This window comes from Chiloscyllium punctatum, chromosome 11, assembly GCF_047496795.1.
Source record: "Chiloscyllium punctatum isolate Juve2018m chromosome 11, sChiPun1.3, whole genome shotgun sequence".
NCBI classification, from domain to species: Eukaryota; Metazoa; Chordata; class Chondrichthyes; order Orectolobiformes; family Hemiscylliidae; genus Chiloscyllium; species Chiloscyllium punctatum.
Genome location: NC_092749.1, coordinates 10194703 through 10214878, shown reverse-complemented (window position 1 = coordinate 10214878; position 20176 = coordinate 10194703). Strand labels below are relative to the sequence as shown.

General features: G+C 41.5%; 1 protein-coding gene across 4 annotated transcripts in view; it reads right to left on the bottom strand.

The window, feature by feature from the left end:
- Positions 1-1065: 1065 nt before the first annotated feature.
- Positions 1066-20176, bottom strand: part of LOC140482725 (regulator of G-protein signaling 17-like) — a 108064-nt gene continuing 88953 nt past the window's right edge. For all 4 annotated transcript variants that reach the window (XM_072580282.1, XM_072580283.1, XM_072580284.1 and 1 more), the window contains 2 exons: positions 3409-3646; positions 1066-2052 (listed from right to left, as the gene is read on the bottom strand). In XM_072580282.1, the coding sequence (XP_072436383.1) occupies positions 1849-2052; positions 3409-3646 (442 nt within the window). In that variant the 3' untranslated portion in view covers positions 1066-1848. The remainder of the gene's footprint in view (positions 2053-3408; positions 3647-20176) is intronic.

Genomic DNA, 20176 nt, shown 5'->3' with positions numbered 1-20176 from the left:
CTTTGGGGGTCACTTATTGCTGTACCATAGATATGCGTAATTGCACGAGTTCCCAGGTTCAAATTTTCAACCTTCACATTAGTTGACCCTTCCCAGCCTGTTAACACTGGACCACAGGACAAGACTAAATAAGGAGATTCCTTCTAAGAGAGTGTCACATGTGCTATGAAAACTCTCCTCTGCCCTATCTTCCCAAGGACATAAAGATATATATATGAATTGTATTTTTTTAATTATAAAGTGTGAAAATTACATACAACGATTTTAAGAAATGAACAAGCAAAAAACACAGCTTAACCTAGAAACCTCAGCTAGCAATTTAATACATCACCCTGTGGCATCTCTCAGCGACCCATTTTAAATACAGGTAGGATTTTAATGCAGCACATATCCTGAGCAGAATGGTGTAGACTGGGCAAATTTCCCTTCCAATTATGCTCACTATAAATCACTGAAATTGTACAGTGTAGCTTAACCTACCTCCCCCTGCCCTTACTGGATCTTGCTAAAGATATGGCCCCACTTTATCGGGAGACTCTGCTTTGGTTTGGAGACCCCTGCTATAGTTTCTGAGGACCTGAAGCTACAAGTCCCACCCTATCTACACCTGTCAGCTGCCACAAGCGAAGTCACGTTTCACAATGAAACAAAACAGATTTCTGGCCGTGTTAGGGAGACAGATAGAGTTAAATCAGAGGAATGAAACATTCACTGACCACAAAAAAAAGGTAACAGAGATCCCCGAGCTTTTACTCACACATGCACACACATATAAAATAATTGCAGTCTCTATCAAGATAAATAAATATGGTTCTCTATCTCTCAAAACGATCAGAATTACTGACACTGGAAACTTGAATCTCATTCTCCATAATAAAGTTGTACCCTTTAATTTTTTGTGCTTATTAAATTTTATGAAATCCTGCCATCAGTATCCTGCTGTAAGGAAAGAGAGACTAACATTTCTAATCTTGCCTGCAGCTGCCTCAGGAGACACTGTCACAGTGCTACATCTTCTGCACTCTGAGCAGGCAAATGTTCTTTGGGGCCACTTGCTACCCCCCTCCCTACCCCCATACACCCCTCCCAACTCCCCACCATGGCAGTGTTCACTTGCTCCGATCAATGTTTGGGGATATTGCAGGCATCTTGTCACCTATTCTACCAGCGACCAACTTGGCATGTTGCTGCTACAGGGAACAAGAATCAAGTCTCAGCAAATAGCAAAACATCTTTTCTTAAAAAAACATGAACAAACATTCTTGGCTTTTGTTTGTGTTTGTAACCGAGGCAGTGAGCAAAACCTTTATTCCGATCATTTTATATGTATATATTTCTTTTAAAGGTGAACTCCATATTCAGTTAGTCACCACAGCCTGAGTAAAGCTAAACAGGGATCTCCAGCAAGCAAGCTACAGAGCTTTACTCTGCTTTAATCATTATTATTTCTGCACGTGTGTGTGTCTGTGTATGTGTGTCTGTGTATGTATGTGTGCATGTATTGGTATGTGTACACAAGTGGATAATGTCTTAATACAAGGTATCAGCAACTGTAGGTGTAAATGTTTGGGAATGTATACTTATATGCCGGAGTAAATGTGCTTTCATGAATGCATGCAGGTATGTTGTTGAATAACTATGCATGTGTCTACGTGTATAACTGTGTATATTTGCTCTCATGTTAATGTGACTATATAAATGTACACATCTAATGTTTGTATCTGTAAGCATGTTATCATGTATGTGATGGAAGTTGTGCAAATATAGGAGTGTGCAATACAGGTGTGAGTGTACAACTGTTTCCAAGTGCCACTGTTCCTTTCCCTTGTGCTTTCAGGAGGTCCGAGCTTAACTTTCAGCATCAGGGCTGGTGTCAGGGGAAGTCTTAGGCTTTTCAATTAGTGACTTGTACATCTCAGAGTTCAAGAACCTGGGGAAGGAGTCCCTGTGCATTAGGCTGTATATCTGTAGCTGAGCATCCTCAAACATAAGAGGGCATGGATTCAGCAAGTTCCTGTTGACTATTTCTCGCACACGAGAGTCAAGACTCACCTGCAAATAGCACAAAGAAAAGAAATAACTGTAGTGCATATTCAGTTAGTACACAATCTCACTTGAGACTATTCAGAAAATACCTAACATGAACTTGATTTGATCCATTCCGTATATGTTCAAAATAGACACTGACTTTGCCACCACCACAGTCCCCAGTCTTTAACCAGACCTGGCCACAATGGTTAACCTCAAATGTTCATCAAAGGACACAGTTGCAAATACTCAGTACTATTAATGTTCATTCATGTTAATGGGGAATGGTTTAAATTGTCAATGATGTCACCACAATGATTCAATGTCAATGTCAATGATTCAATATTGTCACCACAGGCAACAGTGCCAATCAACAATACTATCGTTGGTCAGCACTATGAAAGTTAATATCAATGGTCATCATATAGATAACAATTAAGAATGGCTCAGGGTGTGAGTGGCTTGTACTGTGAACATGCACTGGTGAGCTTTATGAAAGTCCATTAGTATGAAAATTAGTGGTCAGTTTAGAGGTCCATTCCATTTGTGGTCCAGATGATTTGCAACTGTTGAAAGTGGTCAGTATAATAAATGATCATTCATCAGTACAATGGTCAATGTTGAGAGGGTAGACAGTAAGTCTTATGAATGGCTAGTGTTAGTACAGTAGTTAGTATTGTGAATGGCCAGTGGTATCGTCAGTGAGCACTGTTCATGACAAATTCGGCCAATGCTCAAAACAAGCAAGTACCAACTTAGAACACATCCTCACTGCAGTTCTATCATTTGACTGCAGCAAATGCACTTGAGTGCTGCTACCCTAATGGCATCAGGTTTCATTAGCCTCATTGTGCTTACTCTCTGGTTTTCCAAAACATTCAAGTTCATGAAAGTAATCATGAAGAATAAGCTAAAGTAAAATATCATAAACCAAGAGATCATTGTTATCATTGATAGGGACAATTCCTGGGCAAATGGCTCTTGGCCATTGACAGTCACAGGGGCAACCACAAAATGAGCAATTAATTATTTGTAATACTCATTGTTTACTGTAATCACATGGTACAAATAGGTCAAAAACAAATTATCAATGATTAGACCTGGGTAATTAGAGTACTCACCAATAATCAATTATTACCAATATTTCTTACTGATATAACTAATCATATAAAATATTAATTCTTAATTACAATCAGTATAATTTAATATCAATACTAATTGGCATCAATAATTATTAACAATATTAGTCTTTGATGGTGATAATTATTGACAAAACTTACTTGTACTCACCTCCTCCTTTCAAAATACAACCTGTATCAAAAGGAAAGAAAAAAAGCACGACTGCTAATGTTATCTTAGCACTTTCTGAAATTATCTCACCTCTCTTGGAGACAGTATTGAAATGTAGTCTTCATATATTGTCCTTGCTCTTTCTGCAACTACCTTTGAGTTCTTTTCCTTTTTGAAATCTTCACATGCCAGCCAAAAGAGCATGTTCTCCTCGCTGTACTCTGACCTCAGGAACTCACGGAAAATGTTCCTGCCAGCTTCAGTCCTCATCACCTTGTCAAAACCCTGTGTCCAGGATGTGATCTCCTCCAGTGACGGCAGAGCATTGCTAGTTAATGAAAGGAAAACAAATGGTTTGGTAAGCAGATCAATTCACACTAAAATTTACCAGATTCAGCAGAGAACTTAAAACATTGACTTCTTTAAACTGACCAATTTTACAGCATAGAAAAAGGCCATTTGGTCCAGGATGTCTACTCTGGCTCTTTGCTAGAGCAATCCAACACTCTTCACATGTCCCTGCATCTTCATGTAACAAATAATGCCCCTTGGCCCTTAAGAAAGCAATGATCTCTACCTCGAATCTAGTTGCAACAAAATATTCTATACTCCCTCTCTATGACTACTTTATATTAAAAAAATGAAAGATGATCTCTCACCATTGGGGTTAGAGATGTCTTTCACCTTCTTTGCCTAGACCATTACTTGTTTTCCAAATCTCAATTAATTCTTCTGTTAACATTATGTATCTAAATGGAAATAGTCCCATGCTCTGAAGTCTCTCCTGCTAAACTATAGCTTCCCATTATTAACGTCATCCCAATGAATCTTTGCTGGTTGTTCTCTATGGTTTTCTACACTGGGTCTTTAAAATGGTACACAATACCCTACTTGTTTCCTGACTAACAAGTTTTTCTTTCCTATCACGTGTTTTGTCTCTATTTATGAAACCAAACATTTAGTTGACTCTTAAAAATAATTTCTCTACTTGCTATGGAAACCGCAGGGAATTCTGCCTCTGCACCCTTAGGCCTCTCTGTTCATCTCCCCCTTGTAGTGACTTCCCATTGAGCACACACACCCATTTCTTGTTTTTCTTCCCAAAGTGCATTACCTCACACATGCATTTTCCATCTTCCTTCCCATCCTGCCAACCTGTTTAGAGCTCCCAAAGGTCTTTCACAAACCTCGTGGCTGTTTCTCCTAACTGTTACCTTACTGTTGTCAACAATTTGAGATTGTGCTCCCTTAGCTCAATCTTGATCTTTTAGGATACAGAGAACAAATGTGTGCCCTCTAGGGTTTAAGCGGTGCTTATTTATTCTAATTCTTTATCTCTGGTCCACTAGCCAATTTTCTACTAAAGCTGTCACCATCTTATGCCAACTCAGAACCTTCAAATCAGACACCTTATTGAATTCAATATGGAAACCTACTGTAGGCCTTTATCACTTCAGCTCTGTGATAGCTTTTTGAAAGCACAGACAAATGCAAAATGTTGCAGATGCTAGAACTCTGAATAGTCATCAAAAAAAAAGCTGGTAAATCCGGCAGAATCTGTGGAGAAAGCAAGAGGACTAATATTTTGGGTCTGTAACCAAATGATAAAAGGTGTAATGAAAGGATACAGACTTGAAACATTAACTCCATTGCTCTCTCCACAGATGGTGTCAGGCCTGCTGAGTTTTGCCAACACTTTCTGTTTTATTTGCCAAAAACAGTTTGCATTTCACAAGTCTATGGTGACTGTCCTTAATTAACCCTTACAGATACTGATCCCATGACACAGATTCCAAGGTTTTGTCCACAATTTGACATCAGACTAGTTGGTGTAATGTTTGTGGTTTATCCAGCACTCCCTCCTTGAACACTATATTATTTCAATTTGCGAGAAGAGAGCTTGTTCTGACGCACAGCATCATGATCAAAGGTTTCTGTATTCAGCACAAAATCAAACACGCTTTTCATAAGCTGTTTGTGATTTCACTATGAATGCAAAATAGAACACGTCTCTCTCTCTCTCTGATATATTCAAAATAAACGTTCATTTTATCATCTGTGGTTGACATTTAGAAGGCAGAGAATCTACCAAGTGACACCACCACCAGGTCATACATCCTGGGTGGGCTCACTGTTGATCAGATGCTTCACTTGAAAGTGCCCCAACAACACCTTGACGACAACAGTACATGGAGGCAGAGTACACCAACTCCTGACCATTCAAAGCTGTGTACAAATGCCAAAGTCAACAATGAAGATAAATGCCCTCCACCTGCCTGGACAGACACAGCGAAAGAAACACTTGAGAAGCTCAGTACTATTCAAGACACAACAAATCTTTTGGTCAGTGCCTCTAGATTCTATATGCCCTCTTTACACTAAAGGCTGCAGTATGCATCATAAATACCCATCAGATGACACATCACTCTGGATTCAGAATACATGATCATTCCTTTATAATCATCAGGTAATCATCCCAAAGAGTCTCACCTACCATCGCAGAGGGAGCAGCACCTTTACAGAGCAGTGGAAGTTCATGGAGAAAGTCCACCATTACCTTCTCAGGATAACCAGGGAGGAGGGATAAATTCCCATCTTGCCCACACCCAGACAAGGAAAAAGACTCCATACTGAAACAATGTGAGAGGACATTTCCTGGAGGAATCAGTTTTCCTTCTCTTTCAGTTCTGTGGCATCAATTCCACAGCCCACTTGCCAGCTGTGACAGGGCTGTGACCCTGTCCACAGTTAGATATAGTTTGTCAAAGGCTGATATCTATATAACAGCCAGCACAAGTCTTTCAGCACACGAAAAATGACAGTTTGAACTGATAAATGGAGAATTTATAGGTGGTATTAATAGCTGAGTGTTTAGAAAACAAGGTGCAAGACCTTAAAGCAGGAACAGGATTTAGCATTTGGATACACATGACTTTTACCTGTTGATATCCTCCATTTCCTTCTTTGTATTGTTGTTGTTTTGCATTCTCTCTCTGTTCTGGCAGAGGATCACCAGCTGAAACCTGAACCTGTCGTTGTTTCCTTTAGGCACTGACAGATTTGCTCTAACCTCAGTCCCTTTCCACTTTTATATCACCTCTGTTACCATTGCTGTGAGGCTGTTATGATTGGTCAGATAGGCTCGCCTGTTTGTTGAGTGACATACTTGTTTGTGTAATATGAAAGTGGAAAAATGAGAAAAAAAAAACAATGATGGGAGGTACTCATGTACAGAACACAAACAAGTCTATAAACAGGCACATAACTTCACTACTCAACAACACTGCCACTGTTAGGAGAACAATTTCCCCAAAGGGGAACTAAACCCAACTGACACAAACACAATGGAAAGTGGAAAAAGTTGAAGATCTCATCTGCCGAAGAGTACACAGGAGACATTCCCCACTTTGAAATAAGTTTGGATTTAATGCATGCTCAGTCATTTCACAATGCTCATTTTAAAAAAAACCCTCCTAGATTCAATCTTCCTCAAAGTGTAGGGGAGTATTGGGATGGTTTTCAGGAGCAATACATTGAGGAACCCTCTTCTAGCAATCAGGATATCCTAGGCAGGAATTGTGCAATGAGAAAAGAATAATTGGCAGTCTCATTCTGTGAGGCCCGTTGGGGATGAGCAATCATAATACAATAGAATTCTTTCTCAAGACAGAGACTGAGGTCTTATTTATTTATTCATTTGTGGGATGTGGGTGTCACTGGCTGGCCAGCATTTATTGCCTGGTCCTAGTTGCCCTTGAGCAGGTGGTGGTGAGCTGTGTTCTTGAACAACTGCAATCCACCTGCTGTGGGTTGACCCACAATGCCACTAGGGAGGGAATTCCCTGATTTTGACCCAAGTTTGTTGATTCTGAGACTAGGCTCCAGAATCTAAATAGAGGAACTTACAATGATATGAAGCTCAAAGAGCATATGGGTAAATAGCAAGAATTGCTCACTCCTGTCTAGCACAAAAGTAAAATGGGAAAAGTGCCCAAGCCATGACCAACAAGGGAAATTAGGAATAGTATTAGATTGAAGGAAAGGGCAAACAAATTAGTCTGAAACGAAAAAAAAATAGTGAGAGTTGTATAGGATTTAGCAAAGCTGGACAAAGGGATTGATTAAGAAAGTAAAAGTAGAAAATGACAAGCTACATAAAAAAAAACCATAATGGCTTCGAGAATGTGAAGAGAAAAGGATTGGTGAAGATAAATATAGATTCTTTACAGTCATACACAGTGGAATTTATAATGGGGAACAAAGAAATGTCCGACCAACTAAATGTATATGTTAATTTTGTGTTCACAAAGGATGACATATATAACATACCAGAAATCTTGGGGAACACAGGATTTGGTGAGAGGGAGGAACAAAAGGAAATCAATATTAGTAGCCAAGTCATGGTAGGACAATTGATGGGAATGAAAGCTGATAAATCCCCTGCACTTAAGAAAGAGAACCTACAAACAGTGGATGCATTGGTAGTCATCTTCCAAAATAGAATCATAGAATCCCGACAGTCTGGAAAGAGGCCATACGGCCCATCGAGTCTGCACGAATTCTTCAACGAGCATCCCACGCAAACCCAGCCGCCACAACCCATAACCCCACATTTACTATGACTAAACCACCCAACCTGCACATGCCTGAACACTTCTGGGCAATTTAGCACAGCCAATCCATCTAATCTGCACATCTTTGGACCGTGGGAGGCAACCAGAGTAGCCAGCAGAAACTCACACTGACACAGAGAGAATATGCAAACTTCACACAGACAGTCACCCAAGGCTGGAATCAAATCCAGGTCTCTGGCACTGTGAGGCAGCAGTGCTAATCACAGAGCCACTGTGCAGTTTTTGTCTCCTTATTGAGGACGAATGTTCTTGCTACATTGGGAGCGCAGTGAGGTTTACCAAATTGATTCCTGGGATGTTAGCACTGATGCATAAAGAGAGATTGGATTAGTTAGGGCTATATTCACAGGAATTTAGAACAATATAGGGGGAAATCTCATTGAAACCTATAGAAATCTAATAGGATGAGACAGGATAGATGCAGAAAGGATGTTGCCAATGAAGGGGGAGTCCAGAACTAGAGCACCACAGTTTAAGGATAAAGGGTAAACCATTTAGGACTGAGATGAAGAGACATTTCTTCAGCCAGAGAGTAGTGAACCTGTGCAATTCGCTACAACAGAATGCAGTTGTGGCCAAAATTTGTATGATTCCAAGAAGGAGTTGGGTATTCCATTTGGAGCTAGAGGGATCAAAGAATTTGGGGGACAAGTTAGGAGACTGAGGGGTGTTCTTATAGAAGTGCAAAAGATCATGAGAGGAATGGATAGGGTGAATGCACTCAGTCTTTTTCCCAGAGTTAGGGAATCAAGGACTAGAGAGCATCAGTTTAAGGTTAGAGGGGACAGAATAAAAGGGAACCTGAGGGGCAACTTATTTACACAGAGGGTGGTACGCCTATTGAATGAGCTGCCTGAGGAAGTGGTTGAGGCAGGTACATTAACAACATTTAAAAGGCATTTGGACAAATACACAGATAGGAAAGGTTTCAAAGGATATGGGCCAAGTACAAGGAAACGGGGTTAGCATTGATGAACATCTTGGTCAGCATAGACCAGTTTGGGCCAAAAGGCCTGTCTCCGTGCTGTAGGACTCTATGACACTATAAGTGGGAATAGACTATTGAGTTGGATGACCAGCTATGATCATATTGAATGGTGAAGCAAGTTCGAAGGGCTGAATGGACTACTCCTGCTCCTATTTTCCATGTTTCTAAGGAAGCCTGGGCTTTTCTCTTACTTTTGCTAGGAGGTGATTGCAGTGGGATTCAGTGGAACTAGAGGACAGGTACGGGGTCAAGGAGACGATGAACTACAGTACATTAGATAATACAATTGTTTAGAGCAGACTGATTTGAACCAGAGTAATTTCCTCTCTATGGATGTGTGAAAGCACTATTCTTGGCAGAACACTTCTCCAAGTAAGAGGTCAAGGCGTGAAGTCTCACTTTAGACAGATGAGCACAAAGTGCACCTGACACAGAAATTATTGGAGAAACTGAGCAGGTCTGTCAGCATCTGTGGAGAGAGAAACAGAGCTAACGTTTAGAATCCAGTATGACTCTTCTTCAAAACTGAAGGTTGGTGAGTTTCTGTATGTTTGTTTGAGATTTCCAGCATCTGCAGTATTTTGCTTTTATTTGAGCACAAAGTCCCTGTTGATCCTCCTGTGCTGTACGAGGGGGATAACTCTACTGTTGGGTGTCATATTGTGATAGATTGATAGAGTCGTACAACATGGAAACAGACCCTTCATTCCATCTAGTCCATGTTGACCATATTCCCAAACTAAACTAGTCCTATTTGCCGTGTTTGACCCAATTCCCTCCAATCCTTTCCTATTCATGTTCTTATTGTCTTTTAAATGTTATAACTGTACTTATATCCACCATTTCCTCTGGCAGTTCATTCCACACACAAGCCACTCTCAGTGTAAAAAGTTGTCTCTCATGTCTTTTTCAAATCTTTCTCCTCTCACCTTAAAAATATTCCCGCTGATTTTAAACTCCCCCATCTGAGGGAAAAGACCCTTGCTACTCATGATTTTATAAACCTTTATAAGGTCACCCTCAACTTCCTATGATCCAGTGAAAGACATCCCAGCATGTCTAGCCTATTTATATAATTCAAATGCTCCAATCTAGGCAACATCCTTGGAAATCTTTTTCTGAACCTTCTCCAGCTTAATAATATGCTTCTTATAATTGGGTTACCAGAACTGGAAGAGGCCTTACTATCAACCTGTACAACCTCAATATGACGTCCCAACTCCTATATTCAAAGGTCTGGGCAATGAAGGTGCTAAATGCCTTCTTAATCACCCACGAGAGTGTGGTGCTGGAAAAACACAGCAGGTCAGCAGCATCTGAGAAACAGGAGAATAAGCCTTTCATCAGAAATGTCGACTCTCCTGCTCCTTGGATGCTGCCTGAGATATGAGGCCATTTTCCATTTTACTGCTGACTCAGACAATCCAGCAAATCGGAACCATTACAAAATGAGGTACGGACTTTGCCTTCTTCCAAGGTCATGATTGCACAGAAGGAGGCTATTTGCCCACTGACTTCATCTGGGTTCTCTGAGCAATCCAGTCAGTCTCATTCCTCTGCTCTATCCCCATTCCCCTGAGTGTTAATTCTCTCAAATGTTCATCTAATATCTTTTTGAAATTATTAATCATTCATCTCCATTCCCTACATCCTTATAGCAGCGTGTCCCAGGCTATTACCATATAATGCAAAAAAAAAGATTTCCTCACAGCACCCCACTGCATCAGTTAGCCAAAACCTCATATCTGTGTCCCATCATTTTTGTCGCATTAGCTTTTCTTTGACTCCCTTTTCCAAACGTGTCACAATCTCGATCAATTCTCCCCTCAATCTCCTTTGATCCAAGGAGAATGTCTCCAGCCTCTCCAACCTGACCTTGCAGCTAAACCAACCCATCCCTGGAATGGCCTTAGTATATCTTCTCTGCTCTGTCTCAAAGATCTTTACAACCATTTGTCGATCAGAACTAACTGGGTACAGTGCTCTAATTGTGGCCTAACTATAGCTTCACAGGCATTTCCTGCTTTTGTACTCCTTACCATTCTGAAGCCCGAGATCCCATGTACTCGGGCGGCACGGTGGCACAGTGGTTAGTACTGCTGCCTCACAGCGCCTGAGACCCGGGTTCAATTCCCGCCTCAGGCGACTGACTGTGTGGAGTTTGCACGTTCTCCCCGTGTCTGCGTGGGTTTCCTCCGGGTGCTCCGGTTTCCTCCCACAGTCCAAAGATATGCAGGCCAGGTGAATTGGCCATGCTAAATTGCCCATAGTGTTAGGTAAGGGGTAAGTGTAGATGTAGGGGTATGGGTGGGTTACGCTTCGGCGGGACGGTGTGGACTTGTTGGGCCGAAGGGCCTGTTTCCACACTGTAAGTAATCTAATCTAATCTAATCTAATCTAATCTAATCTAATCTACTAACTGGATGGAGGGGAACAGGTGGATGTTGTATACTTGGATTTCCAGAAGGCATTCGATAAGGTGCTGCATAAAAGGCTTATCCATAAAATAAGAATGCATGGAGTTGCGGGGAATGTACTAGCATGGATAATGGACTGAGTAACCAAGAGAAAGCAGAGAATTGGGATAAATAGGTGTTTCTCTGGTTGGAGATCAGTGGTGAGCGGGGTACCGCAGTGTTCGGTGTTGGGCCGCAACTGTTTATCATATATTTAAACGATTTGGAAGAGAAGACCAAGTGTAGCATGTGCAAGTTTGCTGATGACACTAAGTTGAGTGGAAAAGCATCTGTGCAGAGGATGCGGAAGGTCCACAGAGAGATTTACATAGGTTAAATGAGTGGAGTACAAAATGGTAAATGTGAGGTTATCCACTTTGGAAGTAAAAATTGTAGGTCAAAGTATTATTTAAATGGTGAAAGATTGCAGCATGCTGTTGTGCAGAGGGACTTAGGAGTGCTCGTACATGAATCGCAGGTGCAACAGGTAATTAGGAAGGCAAACGGAGTATTGGCTTTCATTGCTAGAGGATTGAATTTAAGAACAATTGTACAAGGTGTTGGTGAGGCTGCACCTGGAGTATTGTGAGCAGTTCTGGTCTCCTTACTTGAGGAAGGATATACTGGCTTTGGAGGCAGTGTAGAGGAGGTTCACCAGATTTATTCCACAGATAAGGGGTTTATCCTCTGAAGAGAGGTTGAGCCGCCTGGGACTGTACTTGCTAGAACTTACAAGAATAAGAGGGGATCTTATAGAAACATAGAAAATTATGAAAGGGATAGACTAGATAGAGGCAGGCAAGTTGTTTCCACTGGTAGGTGAGACTAGGACTAGGGAACATGGCCTCAAGATTAGGGGAAGTAGATTTAGGACAGAGAGTAGTGAAGCTATAGAATTCTTTGCCCAAGGAAGCAGTAGAGGCAGCTTCATTTAATATATTTAAGACACAGTTGGATGGGTATTTGCATGGTTGGGTGAATTAAGGGTATAGGGGATATTGCAAGTAAGAGGATCTGAGGCAATGGATAGATCAGCCATGATATTAATGAATGGCGGAGCAGGCTCAACAGGCCAAATGGCCTACTCCTGCTTCAATTATTATGAAACTATGAAACTGCGATCTCACAGAAACATAGAATGGTTATGGCACAAAAGGAAGCCATTTGGTCCATCATGCCATGTACCAGCCCTTCAAATAAGTGTCATTATCTAATGCTAATCTGCTGTTCCCTCAGACCCTTGCACACTATTTGTATCCAAATAATTGTGCAATGTTGTCTTGAACATATTGTCCTTCTAAGATCTATGCTATGATTCCTCTCTCCCTGTACAGATTTTAAGAATCTTGCTTTAAAGTCTATATTGCCCCACCTATTACTTTTGTCAAAATGTATCTCTTAACAGTTCTTCATATTAAATCCTATCTGCTGATTGTCTGCTTATTCATTATAAGACTATGTCAATTTGCAGTTAATCGGTATCATCCTCACGGTTTATCACATCCACAAGGTTGTAATAATTGGTATATTTTAATATCTTACTTTGTATTCCAATACCTGGATATGTGCACATAAACAGATAAAAAGTGGCCATAAACACTGACAACTGGGGAACAGCACTGTCGACCATCTTCCAGTGTATAAAATAATGAATAATCACAGACTCAACGTGTTCTGTCCCCACATGAACTTTTTTAACCTAGTTGAGAATAACCCTCCCATTCCATGCACCTCTAATTTATAAACCAGCCTTTTATGTGGTACCTTGTCAAATGTTTTCTTAAGATCCAATGCATTGTCAACATCTTTCCCTCTATCAGCTTCCTCTGTTACTTCATCAAATAATACAATCAGATTAGTTGAACACAATCTGTTTTTTTGCAACAGGCTAATTCTCTTTAATTAAACAAAAACTTCCCCAACAGCTTGGTGATGTTTTTTCCCCTGATTATTGTTTCTAAAACCCTACTGGCTGCTAATGTTAAACTGACCAGCTTGGAAATCCCAGAAGTGTCTTTATACACTTTCTTGAATAAGGATATCACATTTATTATTTCCTAATCTACTGGCACCCATTCCTCTGCATCTAGGGAAGCAGGAATAATTAAGGCAAGTTCTTTTGTTATCACCAACTCCACTTTCTTTCTTTGATTTGATTTTATCATTGTCACATGTACCGAAATACAGTGAAAAGTACTGCATTGCATGCTAACCAGACAAAACATACCTTAATTTAAAAACCGAGAAAACTGCATCTGTTGTAAATTAAAAGCAAAAACAGATGCTGCTGGAAAAGCTTAACAAGTCTGGCAGCACCGGTGGAAAGAAATCAGAGTTTATGTTTCAGGTCACGTGACCATTCATCAGACCACCAGTTCTGAGGAAGGGTCACTTGACATGAAACATTAACTCTGATTTCTCTCCACAAATCATACCTTACATAAGTATATTAGGGTAATAGAACAGAATCCAGTTTATAGTGTTACAGCTACAGAGAAGGTGCAGAGAAAGATCAACTCCAATATATGAGAGGTCCATTCATCAGTCTGATATGAGTGGGAATAAGCTGTTCTTAAGTCTGTTGGTACATTTTCAAACTTTTACAACTTTTGCCCAATGGAAGAAGGTGGAAGGAAGTATAACCAGAGTGGGAGGAGGGCTTTAGTTATGTTGGCTGCTTTCCCGAGGCAGCGGGAAATGTAGATGGAATCAATGGAAGGAAGGCTGGTTTTTGTGATGGACTGGGCTGTGTTCGCAACTCTGTGTTACTTCTTGCAGTCTTGAACAGACCAGTTGCCATTCCAAGCTGTGATGCACCTGGATAGGATGGTTTTCTATGATGCATCTATAAAAATTGGTAAGAGTCATTTTGGACCTGCCGAATTTCCTTTGCCTTCTGGGGAAGTCCGCTTTCTTGACGTGGATCAATGTGAATGGATGACGATAGATTGTTGGTGACAAGAACTTGAAGCTCTCAACCACTTCCACCTCAGTACCATTGATACAGACAGGGAACATGTCCTCCACTGTGCTTCCTGAAGGTGATGACTAGTTCCTTCATTTGCTGTCATTGAGGGAAATATTATTATCTTTACATCATGCCACTAAGCTGTCTATCTCTTTCCTGTACTTGTCTCATCATTATTTATAGAATCGAATAGAATAGAATAGGATAGGATCGCCTTTATTGTCACATGCAGTTGAATGAGTGTAGTGAAAGGTTGGTAATATCGCCTCTCGGGCGCCATCTCAAGTACAAGATACCTAGGTACAGATACCTTAAGTGTTATTACAGTATTGAAAAGGTAAAAAGAAAAGCTAGCAGGGGAATACAGAGTTTACATACAAAGTTTAAGTGAGAATAAAAAAATGTCCTTAAAGAACTCAAGTTATGGTCTTTTTTTCAGAATCCAGGTACACTGAGTTTCAGAACATGAGGCCTTACTGCCTCCATTTACTGCCCTCTGTCCAGGACTCGCCTTCAGGACTCAACCCCCCACCCCCCCCGCCCCCGCCAGACTGATCTACTCGCTCCAGCCTGCGACACGCTTCCGGGACTCAGCCCACGATTGCTTGTCTCTCACTCTTGCTGTGACTCACTTCCTGTTGAGATCAGACCCAGTACAGTGGTATCACCAGCAAATTTATAAATGGAATTGAAATTGAATTTGGCCACACTGTCATAAGTGTATATAGATTAAAGTAATGGACTGAGTACGCACCAGTATTGAGGATTATCACGGAGGAGGTGCTGTCGCTTATCCTTACTGATTGTGTTAAAAGACTATAAGGCAGGAATATACTATTTAAACACCGCCCCCTGACCTTCAATCATGTTACCATCACTGAATCCCCCACTATCAAGTCCTATGGTTATCACTTACCAGAAACTAAACTGGACTCACCACATAAAGACAGTGGCGACAACAGCAGATGAGAGGATTGAAATACTGCAATAAGTAACTCAGTTCCTGACTCCCAAAGCCTGTCCACCATCTTCAAGGCACAAGATGGAATAGAGCCCACTTGCCTGGATGGGTGCAGCTCCAACAACATGCAAGTAGTCTGACACTATCCAGGACAAAGCAGTCACTTGATTGGCATCACATCCACAAGTATCCACTCTTTCCACCACTCAGTAGCAGCAGTATGCACTATCTACAAGATGCATTGCAGAAATTCACCAAAGATCTTCAGATAGCACCTTCCAAATCCACAACCAGTTCCCTCTCGAACGACAAGGACAGCAGATATAAGGGAACACCACTACCCAAAAGTTTCCCTCCAATCCACCAACTATCCTGACTCAGAAATCCATCAATGTTCCCTCCCTGTCACTGGGTCAAAATCTGGGAATTCCCTTCCAAAAGGTTAACCTTACAGCACATGGACTGCAGCAGTTTAAGAAGGCACCACCTTCTCAAGGGCATCTAAGTAATAAGTAATGGCCCAGCCAGCAATGCACACATCCAATGAATAAAGAAAACTGTTCTATTCCTACATGCGGATGCCCAATATTTTAACCATATTGTATAAGGCACAAAGAAGCAGGCTTCAAGGGGCCAAGTGTCTGCCTTCTGCTGCTAGTTTGTCATTCATATTACATTGAAGGACAGGGGAGTTCTCCCTGCTATCTCTGGCCAAAGTTTCCCCTCAATCAATATTAATCAATTTCCCATTGTTTATCTCATTGCTGTTTGTGGGATCTTGCTGTCTGCATATTGGGGCAGTGGCTACATTTCCTTACATTACATTGGTGACAACACTTCAAAAGCATGCTATTGGCTTCTACTGCTTGGGGATCTCCCATGGTCATGAAAGGCATTATGAAATGTATGTTGTCCTTTTTGACTTACTTCAGTGTTGTTGGGCAATCTCTTCATCACTGCCCACTGACTGACTGCCAGCTGTAGGTGTATGTGTATGTGTGTGCCTGGGGCTTGGCTCAGTCATGGTCAAACAGTGCCAAAGCATCACGACAATGAAGATACTTCTCATGTTGGGATCTATGACTTTCCATGGTTTGAAACTCAAAACACTGCCCACAGCTATAGATCTGAGGGGAACCCTGTGCAGTTTGACACGTCTAATAAGTGTTGTTTTTTTTTACATAAACAGCTGCATCATTCAAAACAAAACATGTTTGGCAACACATTCCAAGGCTCCCTGCACATTGCAAGATCCTTGTGGCAAATTCACTGACTTCTCCTTTGAAAACATACATTCCTTTAAAAAAAGACTTGTATTTATACAGCATTCTTCAAGACCACTGAACTTATCAAATCAGTCTACAGCCAAAGAAATACTTTTTGAAGTGTTGTTATGCAGGAATTCCAGGATCTGATTCACACTGAGTTAATTCCCACAAACATCAATGTGATAATGATCCGATATAATCTGTTTTTGCAATGTTGATTCAGGGAGAAATATTGGCCCAGGACACCAGGGATAACACCACTGTGTTTAGTTTGAAATGCTGCCACAGAATCATTTACATCTACCTAAGCAGGTAGACAAGGTCTCGATTGTGGTGTCATCCAAAAAATAAGGGCACCTGTAACTCTGCATTCTCTCTAACTACAACACAGAGGTATCAGCCCCGGATTTGATGTTGAATTGCTGGAGTCGCACCTGAACTGGGAATGTCACAACTTGGAGGTGCGTGCACTGCCAACTGAGCCACAACAGACTCACAATTATTTATTTACCGAGTATAAGACATGCAGCTATCAGTGAATTACAGATGGGACGATACAGCAAGAGGAGGTGAATTGCAAGTAAGCTTTCAGAGGTTTATCCATCTAAGTGTTGTACTCATTACCAACACTTTGTCTGCTAAGTATTTCTGGTGAATTTGTTTGTCAGGCTCAAGCATTACCCATTCAAATTTCAGAGCCAACTTTTCCATTGCAAAACGGTGGTAAGGGAAGGGAAATAACAGTTTAACCTCGAACTGACCTGATCATTTTTCCAACAAGCTTTAGCCTGATCTCAGAAACCAGGCACAGAAAATCCATTTGACACTAGGTGGCACTTTGAACAAGAATTTTGGAGCCACAATTTTGAAGTGATGAAGATTTTGGAAAGAATGCAGACTTGCTGCAAGGGTATAAAGATACAAGGGTGACACAGTGCCAGGGACATGGGTTTGATTCCAGCCTCGAATGACTGTCTGTGTGGAGTTTGCACATTCTCCCTGTGTCTGCGTGGGTTTCCTCTGGGTGCTCCTCTCCGGTTTCTCACAGTCCAAAGATGTGCACGTTGGGTGGATTGGACATGTTAAATTGCCCATGGTGTCCAGGGATGTATTGGCCAGGTGGATTAACCAATGGAAACGTGGGGTTAGGTCTGGGTGGGATGCTCTTCAGAGGGGCAGTGTGAACTCAGCAGACTGAATGGCCTACTTCCACACTGTAGAGATCTAGGATATTTTTAGGGTGAGGGGGATGTGGACAGGCTCTTTTTCTCTCTTTTTATATATATTCATGGGATGTGGGTATAACTGGGGAAGCCAACATTTATTATCTATTCCTAAGTGCCATGGAAAAGGTGTTGATCAGCTGCCTTCTTGAACCGTTGTAGTCCAAATGATGCAATACATGCATAGTGATGTTTGGAAAGGAATTCCAGGATTTTAACCCAGTAACACTGAATGAGCAGCAATACATTTACAAGTCAGTGTGGTGAGTGGCTTGAAGGGGAACTTGCAGGTGGTGGTGTTCCCATGTATCTTCTGCCCTTGTCCATCTAGAGCTACACTCATTCAGAAAAGTGGGGAATATTCCATCGCAGTCCTTAGTTGTGCCTTCTAGATGGTGGACATCAGTTGAGGAATCAAGAGATGCATTATTTACTGCAGAATCCCAGCTTCCGACCTGGTCTTGCAATCATAATATTTATATGGCTAGTGCTGGTCAATAGGAACCTGTACAGTTATGATAGTGATGTATTCAGTAATAGTAAAGTCAATAAGCATCAAGGTGCAAGGCTTAGATTCTGTCCTGTTGAAGATGGCCTTTGGCTGGCACTTGTGTAGTGTGAATATTATTTGTCACTTAGTAAACCTACAATCAATAGGAATCAGGGCAAAACTCCCTTCTTTTTGGCGCATACCTGGAATAAAGGAAGATAGTTGTGGTTCTTGGAGGTCAGTCATCTCAGCTTCAAACAGCTCTACAGGAATTCCTCAGGGTACTGGCTGGTTTCCAACCACCTTCAGCACCATTTGCAACTCCTCAGATAATGAAGCAGTCCATGCCCATATGAATTAACACCCTGACAATATACTGAGAAGTGGAAAATAACATTTCCGACATGTATCATTCAGTGACCATCTCTAACAAGACAGAATTTAACCATTGCTCCATAGCATTCAATGGCACTGTGATGACCTAAAATCACACTCTCAACATCCTTGGGGTTACCATTGACCAGAAGCTCAACTTGACTTGCCACAGAAACACAGTGGCTACAAGAATAGGTCAGAGTTTAGGAATACTGCAGTAAGTAACTCATCTAAGCATTTGTCAAAGTCCATCCACCATCTACAAAGTACAATTCAGAAGTGTGAGGGAATACTCCCTACTTGTCTGGATGGCTGTAGCTCCAACAACATTCAAGATGTCTGATACCATCCAGAACAAAGAAGTGCACTTGATTGGCACCACATCTACTCCCTCCATCACCAACGCTCAGTAGCAACAGTGTGTACTATCTATAAGATGCACTGCAGAAATTCACCAAAGATCCTGAGACACCACCTTCCAAATTCACAACCACTTCCATCTGGAAGGTCAAGGGCAGCAGATACTTGGGAACACCACCACCTGCAAGATCCCCTCCAAGTCACTCACCATCCTGATTTGGAAATATATCGCCATTCCTTCACTGTCACTAGGTCAAAATCCGGGAATTCTCTCCCTAAGGGCATTGTGGGCTACAGCAGTTCCGTAATGCAACTCACCAGCACCTCTTTAAGGGCAATTAGATATGGACAACAAGTGCTGGTCCAGCCATTGGCCCCCATGTCCCATGAGTAAAGAAAAAAAATCCAATTAATGTGTCTACAAGACCAGGTTAGGGACTAGGAATACTGCAGTGAAGAATTCATCCCCAGACTCCCAAAGCCTGGCCATCATCTACAAGGCATAAGTCAGGGGGTTGATGAAATATTCCCCACTTGCCTGGATGAGCACAGTTCCAACAACACCCAAGGAGCTTGACACCATTCAGGTCAAAGCAGCCGACTTGACTGGTACCTCTCCCACATTCTTCAACATTTACATCCTCCACTATTGATGCAGAGTAGCAGCTGAGTGTGACACCTACAAGATGCACTACAGTAACTCACCAAGGTTCCACTGATAAACTCAAGACCACTGCCACCTAGAACAGCAAAGGCACACCTATATGGAAGGATCAGCACCTTTAATGTCCTCTCCAGGCCACACACCATCCTGACTTAGAACTATATTTTTGTTCGTTCAACTGTCACTGGGTCAAATTCCTGGATCTTCCTTCCTAACAGCACTGTAGCTGTACCTACACCAATGAACTGCAGCGATTCAAGAAAGCAGCTCACCACCACCTTCTCCAAGCAATAGAATGGGAAATGAACGCTAGTTTAGTCAGCAACACCCAAATCCCATTAACAAACAAGAACAAATAAAAGGTTTGGTACCATCTGTGAATGGAGAAGCAGGCTTAATATTTCAGGTTGACGGCTTTTCATCAGAGTCTGAGGATAATCAGCCAGGAGAGATTAAACAGAAGCCAAACAG